Raw genomic sequence first — 19,497 nt, forward strand, 5'->3', positions numbered from 1 at the left:
CAGGGATGCCCCCCCCCCCCGCCGTGTGTGTTAGAAGTATTAAATCTCTTGCCAGTCACATGACAGTGCCCCACAAATGAAAAGCCACCTGACCCCAAGAGTCACCATCTCAGAGACTGAGAAAGATTATTCTAGAATATAGGATGGACCAATGAGTAGAATCTCCACTGACAGCTGCCCACAGTGACGGCAGACTATGTCCCCCAGGAGAGGGAAGGAGAACAAGATTCAGAGCAAAAGAATAGAGGAATTCCTGAACCACCAAGATGTCACGGTCTTGCCTTTCCAGAGGACAAAGAGGAAGGACCTTGGCATGCTAAGGGTGCATGGGTTGAACTTTGCTGCAAAGTTCTGGCAGGTGTCTCTTGGGCTCTTCCAGTTTGGTGCAACTTATGCCCCATTCCTCTCTTTCTCAGTCTAGGCCCAGCAAGGCAGAGCCAGTGTCCTGCCTCTTTTTCTTAGCACCCCCATTATTGTGCAGGCTGTTGGCAGTACCCCGTTCTCAAATGGCTGGTTTATTTGTCACCCCCGACCCCCACAGCACTCAGCTTCTTTTCCTGAGCACCCCAAATGTGCCCAGCCCTATTAGGGACAGAATAGACAAAGGTATGCTTCTGGGGCTCCTTCCACTTCTCACCACTCATAGTGTTTCAATTAGAGTTCTTCTGAGCAAAAAGGGAAGAGCCGGGTCTCTCTGCTGTTGCCATGGTTGCTACAAGGACACAGGCTTGGGCTGCAAGCAGCAAACCTCTCAGGAGAAAGACCACATCCCATGGGAAGCAGAACTGAGTGTTGGAATCAAGGGCCCCTTATGGATACCCTTTAAGCTTGTGGGTTCCCAGTGTTGCTTTATTTTATTTATTTTTTATTTTATGCTCATTGGTGTTTCGCCTACCTGTATGTCTGTGTGAGGCTGCTGGGTTCCCTGGAGTTACAGACAGGTGTGAGTTGCCACGAGGGTGCTGGGAATTGAACCTTGCTCCTCTGGAAAAGCAGCCAGTGTTCTTAACCCTTGAGCCGTCTCTCCAGCCTCTCCCAGGGTTGCTTTAAATTCGGGTTCAGTCACTGATGAGGACAAATCTCTTGGTTATTGGCGTGGTGCTTTCTGGGGTCAGGAGCTGGTCTGTTCCTCTCCTTCACCCTCTTTCCAAAGAAGGCTGACCTTTCACAACACAGGTGTTGGGTCAACATTTCTATGCCTGTCAACAGGACAGATTCCTTCAGGCCAGTGGCTCTCACTGCAGAACAAAGCTGCATGCTTTTGGTAAATAGGAGGCTGAGATAAGGCTTGTGGAGAGAGTGACCCACCCTGGGGTCAGAGGTAGTTACTGACTTCAGGAAGACTCTTGTCCAGCTACCTCAGAGGGGCCTACTCTGCTGTGGGACTTGACTTATGTGGCCTCCCTGGGTCTGTTTCCCCATTTGCCTCCTGTGTGTGTGTGAGGTTCAAATGAGGCCAACTCTTTCGAATGACAGGGTCTGTGTCAGCATGAGATTGCTTTTGCTTCCCCTGGGTTTGGGCTCAGAGGGAGAAGAGGCCAGGGTGGAAGATGAAGGGAAGGTTAGAAGAAGAGGGGAGGGCAGAGGTAGGAGATAGCATCTCACACACTCTAAGGTGAGGGGTGGGTCAGGGACGCTTTTGCTGAAGACTGAAAAAGTCCTACTACTGACTCCTGTGAAGTCAGTGGCCTGCCCTGCGCATGCTTATTATACCAGCTGGGGGCGGGGGGTGGGGGGGGCCCTGTTCTCTTGCCCACTTCAGAGAGAGGTCAGGGAAAGTGCACAGACTTAGCAGGAAAGCCGGTGCAGTAGGGATTTCAACTGAAATTTTCTTTTGAGACTGTCTCACATAGCCCAGGTAGGCCTTGAACTTCTGGCCTCTTGATCTACCTCTAAGTGCCGTTTCTAGTCTTCTTTTAGGAAAGTCACGACTAGAGACTGAAGGACGTCTAGAAATGCACCCGGGTCGTGCATGAGGAGCTGCAATGAGACTCAATCTTTCTGTTCGTGGGACTGCCCTGCAACTGGGCTTCTTGCGTCTCTAGGGCCAGGTTCTGGTAGCCCCGCTGGAGACGCAAAACCTCTTCGCGCCAAACCCAGAGCCTAGCAAGATTTACAGGGAAAGGCTGCCACCTGGTGGCCAAAGGGCAAACGGTACACGCTGGGCGGAGACCACGGCTTGGGAAAGCCGGGCTTTGGAGAATAGATTGCACCGGGTGGAGGAGGGTGAGGGGTTGTACAGTCTTGTTTTTGAAGGGCGGCCCCGCAGAGTGCCAGTGGAGTGCGGGTGGGACGGAACAGGGCTGCCTAGCTGTCTCAGGACTCGGCATGGGATCTGGATGTGCGCGCGGAGGGGGGGCGGGCAGAGCAGAATCTCAGAGCGGCTCCCTCTCTCCCCCCTGCACCCCCTCCCCGTAGTGTAGTGTCATTTTGCCCGAGGGCTGGAGGAGGTGAAGGATCTGGAGTAAGACCTTGGCCGGATTCCTTCTTTAATTCAATCCAATCTAACACAGTCACCAACTCCAAGAAGTTACAGACCCTTCCTTCCTTGAGCAGGCTGGGGGCCCCAGGAGGCTCTGCCTCTCCAGCCCTTTCGACCCTCCTCTTGCTCTCTTCTGATAAGAACACCGCACACGCACCTCACAAAGGTGAACCAAGACGGTTGGGCTCCCAGGCTGAGTCTCAGGCTTGTCCTTTCTGCCCGCAGGGTGGGGAGGGGCTCATCTCAGGCCACGCCCCTCCTGCCTCAAATTGCTTTCACGTGCAGCCAGCAAGTGAAGACGCCCAGGGGCCTCAACACCTGGCTCCTAAGTCAGCTCACATTCTAGGAGAGGTCCTGATTGTATGGGCTTGCGGCTTCTGCCTTGGAGGCTTCCAGGTGATTCCTCCACCTTGATCCCTAGTGATGAGGTGAAACCCAGCAGGGCCTCTGCGCTTGCCAAACAAGCCTCCGTCTCAGAGTTACAACTCCCTCATTCACCAGGCGCCCCCCCCCCCCCCCCGCAGCCTTCTCACCTTCTGACGATCTATTTGCACACGAACTCTGGCTCGGTTTAGCACCGGATCATCCCCTGGCCTTCTTGCCTGCTGGTGTCCAGTTTAGATGTTCATGGAGACAGCAGGGTCTTCTCCTTGCTTCCCGTTCTAGTTTACCAGCCCACACCAGCTCTGATCTCACTACGTGAGCCTCACACCGACCGGCTGGAGCGGGTTCTGAGCAGGTGTTAGTCGTCTTTGTTTGCACTGTCCACTTTTGACAGGTGCCAGGGATGGACTGTGCCTGGCGACCGGGAATGTTGATACACGGATGAATGCCCGAATGGAGGTCCCACTCACACAGCCAGACTTCATGTTGCTGAGACAATGTCACTCTTTCCGACATTCCCAAATGTCACTCTTTCTGACAACCTCTTAAGGCCATGAACAAGGGTGGGGTGCTGAAGGCGCTTGCCGGAACTCCCTGGACCTGAGAGGGTGGCTGGGGACGAACTCTCGACAAAGTGACAGTAGAGTGTCCTACCTAGCTGCCTAATGAGAACCCCCACCCCAATGATCTCTTAAAAAAAACAAACAAACAAACAAACCCAGGGGCTGGAGAGATGCCTCAGTGGTTAAGAGCATTGCCTGCTCTTCCAAAGGTCCTGAGTTCAATTCCCGGCAACCACATGGTGGCTCACAACCATCTGTAATGAGGTCTGGTGCCCTCTTCTGGCCTGCAGACATACACACAGACAGAATATTGTATGCATAATTAATAAATAAAATAAAAAAATAAAAAACCCAAACAAAACAACAACAAACCAAACAAAACCAAAAGTCAACCCGTGCTTGGGACAAAGGTTTAAACATGACAGAAAACAATATTAAGCCCTCACCATGTCTCGTTTATTGGTCACCTGGCTGACCCCGAGACACAGTGCACAACTGTATAAGTAGATGGGCTTTTTGAGGAGATGTTATCTTGTGTTGAGTTTATCTCTTTAAGTAACTAATAATTTTTTTATCTAATTGGTACGTGTAACTTCTAGTTTCCACAATTTTAAGTTTTAATTTTGTGTGGATGGGTGTTTTGCCTGCATATGTGGGCACAGTGTGCATGCAGTCTCCGCCCCACAGTCGCCAGAAGAGGGCAATGCAACCCCTGGAGTTAGAATTACAGCCTGTTGTGAGTTGCCATGTAGATGCTAGGAATTGAACCTGGGTTCTCTGGAAGAGCCATCCATGTTCTCTAACCACTGAGCCGTTCCTCTAGGCCCTTTTTTTTTTTTTTTAAACATAGTCTCACCATGTAGCCCTGGTTGGCCTGGAACTTGCTATATAGACCAGGCTGGGCTTGAACTCAGAGATTTGCCTGCCTCTGCTTCTGGAATGCTGGGGTTAAGGGCGTGCTACTTTCCAGCACTTTTGTTTCTTTTTGCATGCTGGGGGATGGAGCCCAGGCCCCATTCCCCCATTCAGTGGGTAGCTGAGTCAGAACTGGTTCCCAGAAGCCGGCCAGTGGTGACACACACCAAAATCCCAGAACTCAGGAGGCAGAGGCAGGTGCATCTCTGTGAGTTCAAGGACAGTCTGGTCTACACAGCAGAGTTCCAGGACAGCCAGTATTGTTACACAGAGAGACCCTGTCTCGAAAAACAAAAAGAAAGCAAATAAACAAAGAAAACTGGTTCTCAGGCATGCTGTTAGAGTGCGCACTTTTAAAGAACCCTTTCGAGAACTCTCCGCCTGTCATTGTCCTGGCTTGAGGAGAGCTGAGGGGTTCTTCAGTCAAAGCTGTTTTCGTGCTATAGTTGATCTCTGTGGGATACCATGTGGGGTTGGATCGACTGGGATTTAACAGGGACATTTCAAAGATCGCAGACCCCAAAGAGGAAATGTTTTCCTGCTTGTCCAATCCTTCTCCCATGTGCTTCTCAAGAGGTTGCAGGCGCACAGAAGTCTTGGACTGAATGAGTGTCCTCTGGCCCCTTGCCTGTACCTGCTTTCTCGGGTACAGCTGCATGGTGAGATATCACCCTGTCTCATCCCACTGAAGGTCCTACCATCAGCATCTGAGGCTGTGATCGTGTCTCCAGGTCCCAAAGCCCACAGAAGGAGCCATCTCAACCTGCCTCTGCCTGAGGATGTCAGCCCCGTCTCCGTACATTCCCCATCTGTGGAATCAGGCCACTTGCACAGAGAGGGGTGCTCCTGGGACCATGTTCATTTTCGGGCTTGCCTTCTTAATCACAGCTTGTTCTGCTCTTAGCTCCTGAGGCCTGGTTTAAGTCAGGCTAACTGAAGTCAGGCTAACCCCAGCTCCTTTTCTTTCTGTTTGCGGAGGCCACTTGAAAACTGTCTGGATGACCCGCAAGGCAAGAGGGCTGCAGATCTCAGGAGGGTCTCAGGGAGACAGGCCCGTTAGTCAGATTTCCAGAAGTCATGGACACGGGAGCTTTGAGTCTGATTTCTCCACATACCAGATAGAAACTGTCCATTAGGGGGCTGGAGAGATGGCTCAGTGGTTAAGAGCATTGCCAGAGTTCAATTCCCAGCAACCACATGGTGGCTCACAACCATCTGTAAAGAGGTCTGGCGCCCTCTTCTGGCCTTCGGGCATACACACAGACAGAATATTGTATACATAATAAATAAATAAAGAAATATTAAAAAAAAACTGTCCATTAGCATTTCCCACCCAGCAAAGTGGATGACTCGGGAGAGCAGTCTTGAATTCTACCTGCTCGGCATACCCCCAGATTCTCCTCTGGAGTGGTGTGTTACCTCTGCCTTAGGCTGATGGTACCATCAGCCTTCTCCTCATCTCACTGTGAGACTACAGCAGCTGCTTCTCCCTGTGCTGCATGCCACCCCCACGGCATTTGCTTATGCCACTGAAATGAACGTCTTCCTGTTGTTATGGAACTTTCCGTTCCTGCCATTGCTTCACGGTCTTCTTCCTCAGCACCAACACATCCCGCCATTTTCATGTCTACAGCCATTCACCTGCCTGGACATTTTATGGGGTGTGAGCTCCTGGTTGTGTCTACTTCTCTTCCGCACCCCAGCCCTTAGCCTGGCCGCTGTGATGAGTTCACTATAAGATGCTGTTCAATGAATGGAAAGACTGCATGGCAGAGCCCTCGGTATTGAGAACGGCAACTCAGAAAGCACAGGTTCATGCTGGCTGTTGATGCTATTTTAACTGTAGAAGTGGTATGAAATAAAAGTAAATTAAAACCCCAAAGGGCTCTTGTCACTTGATTAGCCCAAAGTGTTTAAGTCTGGGGGCACGTTGATCTAGCTGGGAAGAATATGTGAGCACACAAACAGCGTGCAAGCTTCCAAAGGGGGGAATGTGGTCACCCTGGGTTTTCTGCTACTGATTTGCTTAACTAGAAAGTGGTGACAGAAGGTGGGTGGTGGTGGCGCAGGCCTTTAATCCCAGCACTCGGGAGACGAATCTCAAGGCCAATCTGGTCCTTAGAGCGAGTTCCAGGACAACCAGGATTGTTACACAGAGAAACCCTGTCTTAAAACACACACACACACACACAATCACAAAGTTGTGACAGAAAGGGGTTCAGGTGTCCCAGGGAGGCCATGAGGCATCTATCCATGTACAGGCAGGCCCGAGGGCCCTAACAGCCCCATATATCAAGGCCAGATTAGATTCTCCTGCCCATCACAAGAATCTGCAGATACAGGTGGAGAAGTCTCAGAGCCACCAGAGCATTTTGGGGGTGCACACTAAGATGCTCCAGAGCTGAGTGAGGGGCCACACATCTGTCATTTCAGCACTTGTGTGGTGGAGGCAGGAGGATCAGACGTTCAAAGTCAACACTGACTACATAGCAAGTTCGAGGCGAGCTTGGACTACACGGGACCCTGCCTCAGTGTCCCCTACCCCTCACCATAAAACAAAACACAAACACAAACAAAAGGATCCCTTCCTCCCAAATAAAACCCCAGACCACAATAAAACAAAAGGTTTTCCCAAGTGGTCCAAGTTCAGGCTGATCATCCCTAATCCAAACACCTCAAGTCTAAAGTTGTCGAACACAGATCCAAGGAAGGAATCTTTTTTTTTTTTTTTAAATATGTATTTATTTATTATGTGTACAGCATTCCTTCCATGTGTGCCTGCAAGCCAGAAGGGGGCGCCAGGTCTCATTATAGATGGCTGTGAGCCACCATGTGGTTGCTGGGAATTGAACTCAGGACCTCTGGAAGAGCAGTCAGTGCTCTTAACCACTGAGCCATCTCTCCAGCCCCCAAGGAAGGAATCTTCATAGAAGATTCCTAACCATGAAACTCTGCTGCTGGTACCACATTCTTAAAAAGAACCGTGTTGCCAGGTGCTATGGCACATTCCTTTAATACCAGCACTTGGGGGGAAAGTCTGAGCTTGGTCCCCATAGTGAGTTAGTCTAGGACAGCCTGGGCTATCTAGGAGACCCTGTCCTAAAGCAAAACAAGAGGCTAAACACCGTATAGTGGTGGTCAGGCTCTGTGTATAATGTATATGAACCATAAGTGAATTTCATCTTTTTATAAAATCTGAAAAAAAGGAAGAAAGTAAGAAAGGAAGGAAGGAAGGTAGGAAGGAAGGAAGGTAGGAAGGAAGAAAGAAAAGAAATTCCAATCCCCTATCTTTCCATGTTCCAAGCTTTAAGGATAAGGGCTCCCTGATCTGGATGAGCTTAGGCAGTGAGAATCCACCCCAGCTGTGCCTGTTCCTCCAGCCTCTACCGCAGTATAAAACATTTCCACAGAAGACCAGTGTCCACAGGAGTTTTAGAGACTTTATTTATGTATAAACAATTTAAACACTTTGCCATAAATTATCTTTGCCTGTCCCTAGTCTTTGCTTAGCAGCAAATTAAAATTAATATAAAAACTCGATGAACAATTCATACATGTATATTACAAAAAAGTTCCTGTACCAAAGTTCTTATTAGACTTTTTTTTTGTTTTTTTTTTTTTAACCTTTTAAAATTTTTTTTTTGTTTTTATTTTATTTATGTTTTTATTTTCTCTCCTCGTGGTGACTGTCATGTGATTGTCTCAGTTTCTGGACCAAACAAACACACTAATAGTTTAAAGTCTGAAACAGTGATTGCGCCTTGCGGCGTCATGTATGTACAGGGCGATCGGAAGTGGTACCGTTAGCAACAGAGTCACAAATGTCGCACCTCTACCGCAAACTGATACCCACGAACTACGGAATCTAAACAGACTACACCCTGTAACTGCGGATAACTGTCCACAATGGAATCTCCAAAGACAAAAAGAGTATGAGATTTATGTGTAGTGAGTATAGCCACCATTTTGAATTACATTTTACACTCTGTCCTCAAATAAATTAGCTCAGGCCTGACTAAGTAGAGGCCTGAGAGTTAAGTGCCGGACGGTATTGTTTCGCTTTGACTGCCGATATTAATTTCTTTTCTTTCTCTCTCTCTTTTTTTTCTTGCGTTTTTCTTTTTCTTTAAAAAGTATTTCCAGTGCTCGCTCCTCCACTTTTGTGCCCCCCCTCCCCAGGCGCTACACACAAATCACCCCCAAAGTCGTGTTTTTTTTTAAATGCACCTGTATTTGCTTTAAACGAAAACGTCAGAAGTGTTTGTCCAACCATCAGTCTGAGTGGTCCTCGGCTGGTCTGGTGACGGCGGCCCTTGTGAATGTCTCTGTGTTGCTCACGTTGTGTATGAGTGAGGTATTAGGATGTGAGGCCTTCTCGTCTTCATGTCTTCGTTTGTACGGTCGGTGTGTTCGTCTTTATCTGTTCTGTTTGTTTTGTTCGCTGTTTTCGGTTCCTTTTCCTTTTGGCTGTTCTGCGTCTCTTTTCTGCGTCAGACCCGGAACAAGTGGGTCGTATTTTAGGGGAACTTGAAACATTTTGTGTGTTTGTTCATTCATTCGTTTTCATCCTTTTGTTTTTCCTCAGAATTTGTGGCTGAGCTCGAGTCTACTTCAGTATGAGGGACTTTGCGCTTGGACAGTAGCATTTGAACTCAAAAAATGTGAGCTTTCTTGCCACTTGGGATCCTAAAGCAGCCTGGCCTCAGTGCCCCTGTTAGGTCTTCGTCTCCTTAGGAGAGGAGGTCACAGTTGCTCCTGCTGAGCCACCCAGAGAAGAGGTGGCAGCAGATTATTTTGTTACCTCTTTCCCATCTCATTCTGTCTTAAGAACTGGATGTTGCTGCTACTGTCTGCCAGCTCTGGGTACTGTTCCACCGGAAGCACGTAATAGCCCTCATAACCTTGCACCCGTCCCGTGCTTAGGAGTTGCTGCTTCTCGCCCTCCGTCCACAGGCGGCTGCCCTCTCTCCCGTCCCTGGCTTTCTGCTGCTCCTTGGCCCAGGCTGTGCCCAGGGCCCTCTGTCTCGCTTGGTCCAGGACTCGGGCCTTCTCTTCGTCCAGCGTATCAGGGGTGAGGCCGTAGCGGATGCTGAGCAGCAGTGTGGAGTACTGGAACTCAATGTTGGTGAACCTTCGAGTCCTGCCATTCACCAGCAGCGTGGGCTGTGACACGGTCACATTCACCCCGCTCTCCAGCACCTTGCGCCCAATGGTGGTGCCCAGCGTGACCAGGTCACCATCTGCCGCCCCGATCTTCACAAAGTAGTGCGTGTCCTTGCCCTCGATGCTGTAGTGCATCTTGTCCAAGTAGTAGGCGTTGTTCAACACAGACGCCACCTTGCGGCTATCCTCGCTGGCGATGCTGGATACACCTGTGGTCACCCGCCCTTCTTTGATGGCAAACATGATGCCTTTGCCGATGATGGGCGTGGTGGTAGCAAACCAGTGGCCTGCTTTCTCTCGGATGCTGGCATGGAGCTTTTTGGAGATGACCTGTCCTTCGAGAGCCAGGAAGGCCTGGTTATGCCTCTCGGTGGTCTGCTGGACACCCGTAATGAGCTGTGGGCACAAAAGGGAAAGGTCAGAAGGTAGCCTAGGCAGTGCGTAAAGCAAGAACCGGAGAGATGAGTGATGAACACTCCTCTGCCAGGATTGATAGACTGTCCTAAAACATACCAATACATCCCAACCTTTGGTAACTAGGGCAGTCTGGCTGGTTCCCAGTCCCCTAAGGCGGTGCTCTGACCATCTTGCCACCATGCCACTCAATAAAATATGGTGAAGGAGGTTCTCCACCTTGCCCAAGTCTGTACCTAGGTTGTGCACCCCAACTGTGGGAGCCAAGAGATATTTTGTACTTGTGGTGCTGCAGCTGCCTGATGCATTTCAGACCCAGGGATGTCCTGATATGGGGATCAGGTATCTGAGTGGCTGGCACCCCTGCTGCTGTAACCTGCCCTGCTCCAAAACTAGTGACTTGGGGATTCACCACCTTTACTCAAAGTGAGAGCGGCCACAGATGCATATCTGGGACTGATTGCCCTGTTAGTAAAGCCGTTCTTAGGCCACCAGGCTGAGGCTGTGTTCTAGCTAGGTACTCTAGGTGATTTGTGTGCATATTCATATTCGAGGGCTTGAGGCTAAGAGATCCAGGCTGTGAGGGCCAGAGGGAATACCCCTCCTTCCCACTCGGAGTCCATTGCTTTGGATCTCAGCCCTGGTTCTGCAGAGGAACGAAATCGCCATTATCTCCTTGGCCTTGAGTTCTCCCCTCACAAATGACAACTTGTCTCAATTGGTGGTTGGGGGACAGGCTGGAATAATGGAAGAGGCTGTGTTTGGGAGGTAACGGCACTTAGATAAATGAGAGAAATGATGGCTATTCATCCACTGAGTGGTCCCCGAGGGGCAGGATGGAGAGAATGCTGTTCTCAATTACCCAGCAGCTCCTCCTTGCAGCTCTATAGTCATACAATCTGGATGACTATTCAGAGCAGCTGAGACCTTCCAGACGTCCACAGAGCAGAGCCCCAGTCCTGTATGGGGGTCAGCTCAATGCAGCTCCCGCGCTGCCCATCTGCTAGTGGCTGAGGTCTCAGCTGCACCCAAATTGAAACTGACCACCCTTTGGTCATCAAAGGGAGACCCAGGCACAAATTATGTTCTAAGAACTCAATCTGTATGCATTTGGGCCATAACACGCTGAGGTTTTATGTAGGGCATAAAAATGTTCTTTAATGGGACAGAAACTGCAAACCACAGTTTTATCGCCTCCCATAAAAGCTGAAAGGGTTATGATCTTACAGCCGTGCAGATGGCAGGGTGCCACTGGATTTCTCTGGGCTATTGTTAATCAAGAAGTGACCGGAGGGTAGATACTGAATAGATAATGATACCACAATTAAGGTAATCATCGAGGTTGGGAAGAAATATGGGCCACACTAGAAAAGATGGCAGTGGGCATTCTCTCGGCCTGGGAAGTCTCTGCTCTTTCTTTGCTTTTATACCCAGCCTCGGTGTCCCTTTCCCAGCAGGCCCCCATCTCCCACATGGTGCTGTCTATGACAGGGAATGAAGATGGTTGTTGAGATTCTCGTCAAGAGCCTTCCCCTGACCTTGCCACTTACCTGTCCATTTTCACTTGCTTGACTCTCTGACAATTCATAGGGGGGAGGCACAAAATACATTTTGGCTCTTGGGAATCCGGGAATGATGTTGCTGAGCTGAAATCCGAACATCACAAGCCAGCTTTTCACATCTGCAGCAGAAGCAAAAACAAAGACTTCTGAAACCACAGGGGTGAGAGGGAAGTCACAGTGGATCTTGCAAAAAGAACAAAATAAAATGGGTGCTTGGGTGTGAGATTTAAGAGAAGAGGGTGACAATACCTGTCAGCTAGTTCTGGGAACAGGAATCAGAGTTTTTTTTTTTTGTTTGTTTTTTTTTGGTTTTTCGAGATAGGGTTTCTCTGTGGTTTTGGAGCCTATCCTGGAACTAGCTCTTGTAGACCAGGCTGGTCTCGAACTCACAGAGATCCACCTTCCTCTGCCTCCCAAGTGCTGGGATTAAAGGGGAATCAGAGATTTTTAAAGAAACATTTTACTTAGTTTTGTTCTACGTGTATTAGTGTTCTGCTTAATGCATGGTACCCACAGAGGCTACAGGAGGGCATCAGATCCCCTGGAACTGGAGTTTTAGATGGTTGTGAGCCACTAAATGAGTACTGGGGAACAAACGTGGGTCCTCTGCAAGAGCAGCAAGTGCTCTTAACTGCTAGGCCATCTCTGCAGCCATCTCAGAGATTCCTTATATGCATCCAAGGAAGATGTCCCTCCCAGCGTGGCCATAGATAATCACCATGTCGTGGTTACAAAGGCCAATTGTAAAATGGACAGATTTGACTTCAAGTCCCCTTGCTGTGTGACCTTGTCTAGGTTTTTGTCCCTCTGTTAACCTCAGGTCTTTCAATTCTGAATTACGATAATCATTGCTCTTACCTCATTGGGTTGACGTGAAGACCAGAGGAGGAAACATATACAAAAAACTCACAACAGAGAGTAGCCCACGGACAACTCAACTAACATGAGTTTCATTTGAAGTAGTTCCCATGAATTATAATTTAAAAGACTTATTATTTATATACTTCATGTTTACGGGTGTTTTGTCTCACGTACGTACACACACCAGAAGAGGGAATCAGATCCCATGGGACTTCAGTGATAGGTGGTTGTGTGTCACCTTGTGGGTGCCGGGGATTGAACTCAGGACCTCTGGAAGAGCAGTCAGTGCTCTTAACCACTGAGCCATCTCTCCAGACGCTCCTACAAACTATTACAGGCCAGGTGGTGTGAAGCTGGAGGCAGCGACCAATCCGGGGGATGAGCGCTGACTGTGATCAAGGTGCAGAACATCTGGGCTGGGTCTCTGCACTGAGACTGGCTCACCAGGGAATGTCTTCAGAGCTGGACACGATGATCGGACTTTCAGTTCTTGAAACCATTTCTCTAGACCTATCCTTGAAAGAGAGCTCAAGAGATGAGCCTCTTACAGGTGTACATCCCAGCCACTGCATCTGGGCTGTTGTCTTGTGTCTCATGGAGAGTTCTGGTTTTCTGAGTAAGACAGCTTCCCTTCAGGCCTCCTGACATCCCTCCACCATGATCCAGAGAGTCCTGTACTCATCCTCCACTGCATTTCCATGTTCATCAGAACCATTAGGAGCCCAGAAGGACGGAACTCATTTCTATTTATAAAGATACCCTGAGATCCAGCCTCACATCCCGGGCTTGCCTCTTTCCTGGTACCCTGAGATCCGGCCTCACATCCTTGGCTTGCCTCTTTCCTGCTCCCTTTCCACCTCCCCTAAGTTCTGAAATATTCCACAGGACCCTCGGAGTTCAAACCTGCCTTTAGGAAAGCTTGCTATGTCTTCAGATTTTTTAATAGCTCTTTTCTCTTCTTGTCAAAATTGAAACTATCTCTTCCCACAGAGTATGAGTCTCCTGCCCTTACCTATAGCCGCTGGACCACGGCTGACCTTGGGCTACTCACCTGAATTCTGTGAAGTGTACTGCCTCTGTTTCTGACTCTGAATTAATTCTTAGTGATTTCATTAGACAAGTAGTTGCTCCTTCTAACACTTTGGCCCCTTAGCTCCCTGACCTCCTCTTACATCTCAGCTTCAGACTTGGTCCCTGATTGTTCTGATCCCCCTGTACATCGATTTCATACACATAGCCTTCTGGCCACAGTCTCAGCTCTCTGGTTTATTGTCCAACACCAAGGGCCTTCCAGCCATCCATCCCAAACTCCTTTTCTCAGTCCCTCTACTTCCTGTTCCCGTTTCTCTCCTAATCCGGCACATATTACCTAACCAACCCCTGGACTCAATCCTTGGGGTGTACTTGAAGGTCCACTGTGTGCTCTCACTTCATCATACCTGCTTGGTGAAATCATAGTACTAATTAAATCCAAGCTGCCATCCATTCCTTTTTGCCCCTGTGCAGCTGAATGATGTTGGAGAAAACATCATTACCATGCTGTCAGGTGTCACTGAAAATCCCTGACCACGAATCTCTCCAGGGTCCCTTCAAGCTGCCTGCAATCCTCCTGCCTTCCTTTACTCCTTCCAGCTGTCCACTCACTCTCCTGAATTGTCTCTGTATCTATCTTTTCTCATCCCATCTATTCATCATCCATCCATCCATCCATCATCCATCCATCCAAACATCACCCATCCATCCATCACCCATCCATCATCCATCCATCCATCCATCCATCCATCCATCCATCCATCCATCCATCCATCCAAACATCACCCATCCATCCATCACCCATCATCCATCCATCCATCCATCCATCCATCCATCCATCCATCCATCCATCCAAACATCACCCATCCATCCATCCATCACCCATCCATCATCCATCCATCCATCCATCCATCCATCCATCCATCCATCCAAACATCACCCATCCATCCATCACCCATCATCCATCCATCCATCCATCCATCCATCCATCATCCATCCATCCATCCATCCATCCATCCAAACATCATCCATCCATCCATCCATCCATCCATCCATCCATCCATCCATCCAAACTTCATCCATCCATCCATCATCCATCCATCCATCCATTCATCACCCATCCATCCATCCATCCATCCATCCATCCATCATCCATCCATCATCCATCCATCCATCCATCCATCCAAACATCATCCATCCATCCATCCATCCAAACATCATCCATCCATCCATCATCCATCCATCCATCATCCATCCATCCATTCATCATCCATCCATCCATCCATCATCCATCCATCATCCATCCATCCATCCATCCATCCATCCATCCATCCATCCATCCATCCATCCATCATCCATCCAACCATTACCTATCCATCATCCATCTATTCACTACCTATCCTTTATTTTTTTTCCAAGATAAGGTTTCTTTGGAGCCTGTCCTGAAACTAGTTTTGTAAAGCAGGTTGGCCTTGAATTCATAGAGATCCACCTGTCTCTGCCTCTCAAATATTGGGATTAAAGGCGTTCACCACCACCACCTGGCTTATCTAGTTTTTGAGACATGGTCTCATATGTTGACCAGGCTGGACTGGAACTTGGGACAATCCTCCTGCCTCCACCACCTAAGTGCGTGATTAGGGGCATGAACCAACACACTTGGCTCTTTCCTCCACTCCTATACATATTTAATTTTCTTTGCTCATTTCCCCCTAAACCTCTATTATCTGCTTTCCCTCCCTCCACCATCAGTCACCCTTATTTCCTACTTTTCTGCAGAAACTGAGGCAGCCAGAGAAAGAAGGATTTCCTCCAGTGCTAGCTCCTGTTTGCCTATGGCACTGTGGCTCAGGCTCTGCATGCTGGAGCTCTGTTTTTTTCCAATTCTACAACATGAGCTGTGGGTGCTGAGCCCTCCTCTGTTTACATGGTTGCACAACTTTTCTTGCGAACTCAAGGCCATCACGCCAGAGATTTTTCTTCCCTCCCAGTGGTGACCCACTCCCTCTTCTGATGAATTTACTCTACCAGCACACCAAGACACTATTAGAGGTCCTCCCCCAAACAGTTATTTTCTTATTCCCACTTCCCATTTCATATCCATCTTTACAAAAATCTCTCAAGCTCATACTAACCCCCTGTACCCATTGTTCCCTATTCTTCTGACTCCTGCTACCGTCCAGAAATATCATCAAGGCCTTGAGTGATCCCTCCATGGCCAAGTCCCATGCTGACATGTTCTTTTTATGTCTGAACCTATCCAACAAGAGGAAAACTATCCCCCCAGCCCCAGTTACTGTTACTATGTGTTGGAGATGGAACACACATGCCATGGCAGGCCTGTGGACATCAAACAACAAATTTTCAGATTGTATTTTTCCCCTTCCTATCTTATATGGATTTCTGGGATTGAACTCTCCTGCCTTGAATGGCAAGATCTTTAACCCACAGTGGTATCTCCCCAGCCATAGTTGTTTAGTCTTGGGGGTTCAGTGCTGCCGCTAGGCTGATGCTGACTCCCAAATGTACAGCCCTGCCTGACCTTCTTCTAAGGTCAGCACTGTGTCTCTTATCCATTTCCAGTTCAATGAGTTCAAAACTGAGTTCTTGTTCTGTCCTTTGCGTATCTTTCCCCCTCCAAACATTCGTATCACCTTCCCCTACTCCTTTCTTTTCTCACTTCCCACATCCAGTCTATCAGGAAATCCTCCCCCCCCTTTATTTTTTAACAATGGGGTAAATTTTATGTAACCGAAACCTCACCATTGTTAGTTGCCTACCCAATGTGCGGTCCCCGGGATAGTCAAAATGTTGGCAGCCATTGTCATTATCTAATTCCATGACACTCGGATCCCACAAAGAGTAGTTGTTCTGTATGCCCCTTCCCACAGCCCCTAACTTTCAGCCTCTGGATCTGCTGTGGTTCTGGACATTTCATACAAATGGATCATCACTGTGGGGTTTGACAAGCAGTACATTTTTATTCTTTATCCTGTTCTTTCTTTTTTCAAGACATTATTTCTCTGTGTAACAGTTCTGGGTGTACTGGAACTCTCTCTGTAGACCAGGCTGGCCTTGAACTCACAGAGATTCACTTGCCTCTGCCTCCCAAGTGCTGCTGCGATTAAAGGCGTGCACCACTACCACCACCTGGCACAATTTTTACTCTCTGTAGCAGAATGCTCTCCCATTGTATGACTAGTCCAAGTTTTATCTATCCACTCATCCGCTGATGGATATTTGACCAGTTCATACTTTTTAAAAACTACTATAAATAATGCTGCTATGAACCTTCATGTGTGAAGTTTGCTTTGAATACCTATTGCTATGGTTTGCTTGACCCACTGTGTTAAAGTCCCCAGGGGGTGTTACTGGGTGGTGGTGGCATCTTTTTAAGTTTAGCCTTGTGCTAAGTTCATAGGTCATTGGGGTATGAAGTAAGCTTTATGTGGCTCTTTGGGTTTTGTTATTTTACCCCCTTCTTTGAAGCAGGGTCTCAGGTATGCCCAGTCTGGTCTTGCACTCCCTATGTAGTTGAGAATGACTTTAAACTTCTGATCCTCCTCTCTCTGCTTCTGGTGTGCCAAGGTTACAGCCACACACCACCTTGTCTGTTTTATGTGATGCTGAGCATGACTGTGGGGCGTCAGGTATGCTGGCAAGCACTGTATCTACCCAGAGCATCCCCAACCCACCCTTAGAGGTCTGGAGTGGACTGTGAGAAAAGGGTCCAGCCTGCCCCTCTTCTGTCCTCTGAGATGTGACCATGCTCACACAAGTAATTCTACTATTGTCATTGGTCATGCTTTGATGTAGCCCTCTCAGGAACAGAACTGTCTGTCACCATGCCCTTTTCGACCTTCTGAATTGTGAGTTAAATGAATCCTCTTCGCTTTTCAAGCCTTAGGTGGTTCATTACAGCTGACAAAAACTCTCTGGTTTTCTTGTTTCTAAAATTATCTTGGTGTGGATTTTTTTTTTTTGCTTCACTTCTATTACCTTTATTTTAAAACAATAGGAATATGTGTTGGCTTCTTGCAACTTCTGCCACCTCTACTCTTCTGGCCCATCATACCACACTGCCTGGACTTGTAGACTTAGTTTCTCTGCTTCCAGTCTTTGAGTCACTTATCATTACAGTAACCAGATGACTCCCCAAATATGCAGCAGATGAGGCCATTTCCTTAGAAGATATCTCTCAGTGGAAAAGCCAAGGTCATTAAAATGACCTTGAAGAACCCAAGGACCTGCCTCATGATTACTCTGCTGTAATTTCCACTTTTCTCTGGTGTTTTGAGGCTGGGTCTCTCTCTAGTCTTAAACCGATTGTCTTCAGCTTCCTATGTGCTGGTATCTTGTACTATCTTGCCTAGCTGTGCTCCTTCTCAGGCATGATAGGTGCACACCTATCTCTGGATCATCAGGACAGCAAGCCCTTCTGCTCAGAATGCTCTTTCCCAACAGCATTTTCTGACTCTTCTTTTCTCCTACTTCTTTCAAGTTTAGCTCAAGTGTAACTGAAGCCAATGCCACCCATCATGCTGAAGATGTATCCCTACCCAACCTTCCCAGGGCTCCTCACTGCTCAAGCCTCCCTCTGAATCACTTATCACATTCTCACATGCAATGCTTTCTGGGAAATATTTATTCTCTGTTGTGTGTTCACTTGGCATGTGTGCTCTACCAGGGGAAGGAATTTAAACATTTATTTATTTGTTTGTTTTTTGATATAGGTTCTCTCTAAGTAGTCCTATGTAGACTAGAATGGCCTCCAACTCCTGCCTCTGCCTCCTGAACACTGGGATTCAAGGCGTGTTCTATCACAATCAGCCCCTAAAAATTTATTTTATTCTCTGATGTCTACTATACAATGATGCTTGATACAAACAGATACTCAGTAAGTACCCATGAAATGAACGAAGGAACTAGAACTTTCCTGGTAAAAGCTACCCTGTAGAGCAAATTGCAACAGAGGAATCCTCCATACCCATCCAAGAAACACGTCTGCTGGGGGTCAGGCGTAATTCCTTATCCAGGGACTTTTATGGGAATCTAATGTTGCTATTGACACTAAATAAAGGCATAGAATAGCCCTCTCTGGGAAGCAATCTGACAGCTATGGTCCACCTGTTATCTATGGGAGCACATTCAGTCTTTGAATGACTTGGGAACACACATGGCTGAGGACACAGCTCAGGGTCATACGAGGGCCTGTAGCTCAGTGGCAGAGTATTTGTCCAGAACACATTGCCCGCGTTCCAGTCCCAACATCACAAAGACAAAACAACACAAAAGTCATCTAAGGATGTTCTGCCTGGTGTGGCGGCACACCATTTTAACCCCAGCGTCTGAGAGGCAGAGGCAGGTGGTCCTATGTGACTCCACCTGTCTGCATAATGAGTTCCAGACCACACAGGACTGCCCACTGTGGCCAGGCAGGTGGACAGGACACTGGTTTCCATTTTGGGATATTTATGGCCACTTGTCATGACATTTTATACCACTTCCAGGTGTCACCTGCACTATTATTTATTTACTAACTTAAAAAACAAATGTGCCCCCCTTTTTTTAAACTTGGGAAGATGCATTTAGAAACGGACCTCCCCACTGTTGCCACACAAACCAAAAACTAACTGTAAAACTGAAAGAGAGGAGACGAAGCCACGTGCTTTCCTGCAAACCCCATTGAGGTCTCTGCCAGAGAGTGAGCCTTAGACCAGCTCTCTTGGCTGAAAGATGTTAAAGGGGGCTGCTACATGCCAGTACTAAGTGATGGAGCTCCGAGACCCTGAGAAGTGACTACTCCGGTCCATGGTGCTCATTTCACTGAACCCCTCGTTTGTGTGCCATGTAAACCTGCTCAAATTTCACCAGAGACAGACAGGACTTGTGGGGAGTGTCAGGAAAAGCATACGAAGTCCTTGTCCTCACCATTCTCCTCCTTCAAACGAGAAGCTCCCGTCCTACCCCATGCTCTCCTCTGTGAGCAGGTCTCTGAGCAGAAAAGCTGTTGCTTTAAAGTAGACTTATTTATCTGGGGAGGGAGTTCCTGCCACAGCCTAGTGTAGGTCAGAGGACAAGTTGTGGGGGTTGGTTCTCTCCCTCCGCCATGTGGGTCCCT

General features: G+C 48.1%; 1 protein-coding gene across 11 annotated transcripts in view; it reads right to left on the minus strand.

Annotated features, from left to right (window-relative positions):
• Positions 1–7,785: 7,785 nt before the first annotated feature.
• The window catches only part of Tenm2 (teneurin transmembrane protein 2), a 1,249,953-nt gene continuing 1,238,241 nt past the window's right edge, over positions 7,786–19,497 (minus strand). For all 11 annotated transcript variants that reach the window (XM_057774197.1, XM_057774202.1, XM_057774201.1 and 8 more), the window contains 2 exons: positions 11,472–11,602; positions 7,786–9,903 (listed from right to left, as the gene is read on the minus strand). In XM_057774197.1, the coding sequence (XP_057630180.1) occupies positions 9,142–9,903; positions 11,472–11,602 (893 nt within the window). In that variant the 3' untranslated portion in view covers positions 7,786–9,141. The remainder of the gene's footprint in view (positions 9,904–11,471; positions 11,603–19,497) is intronic.

This window comes from Chionomys nivalis, chromosome 7 (genome assembly GCF_950005125.1).
Source record: "Chionomys nivalis chromosome 7, mChiNiv1.1, whole genome shotgun sequence".
Classification (NCBI taxonomy): Eukaryota; Metazoa; Chordata; class Mammalia; order Rodentia; family Cricetidae; genus Chionomys; species Chionomys nivalis.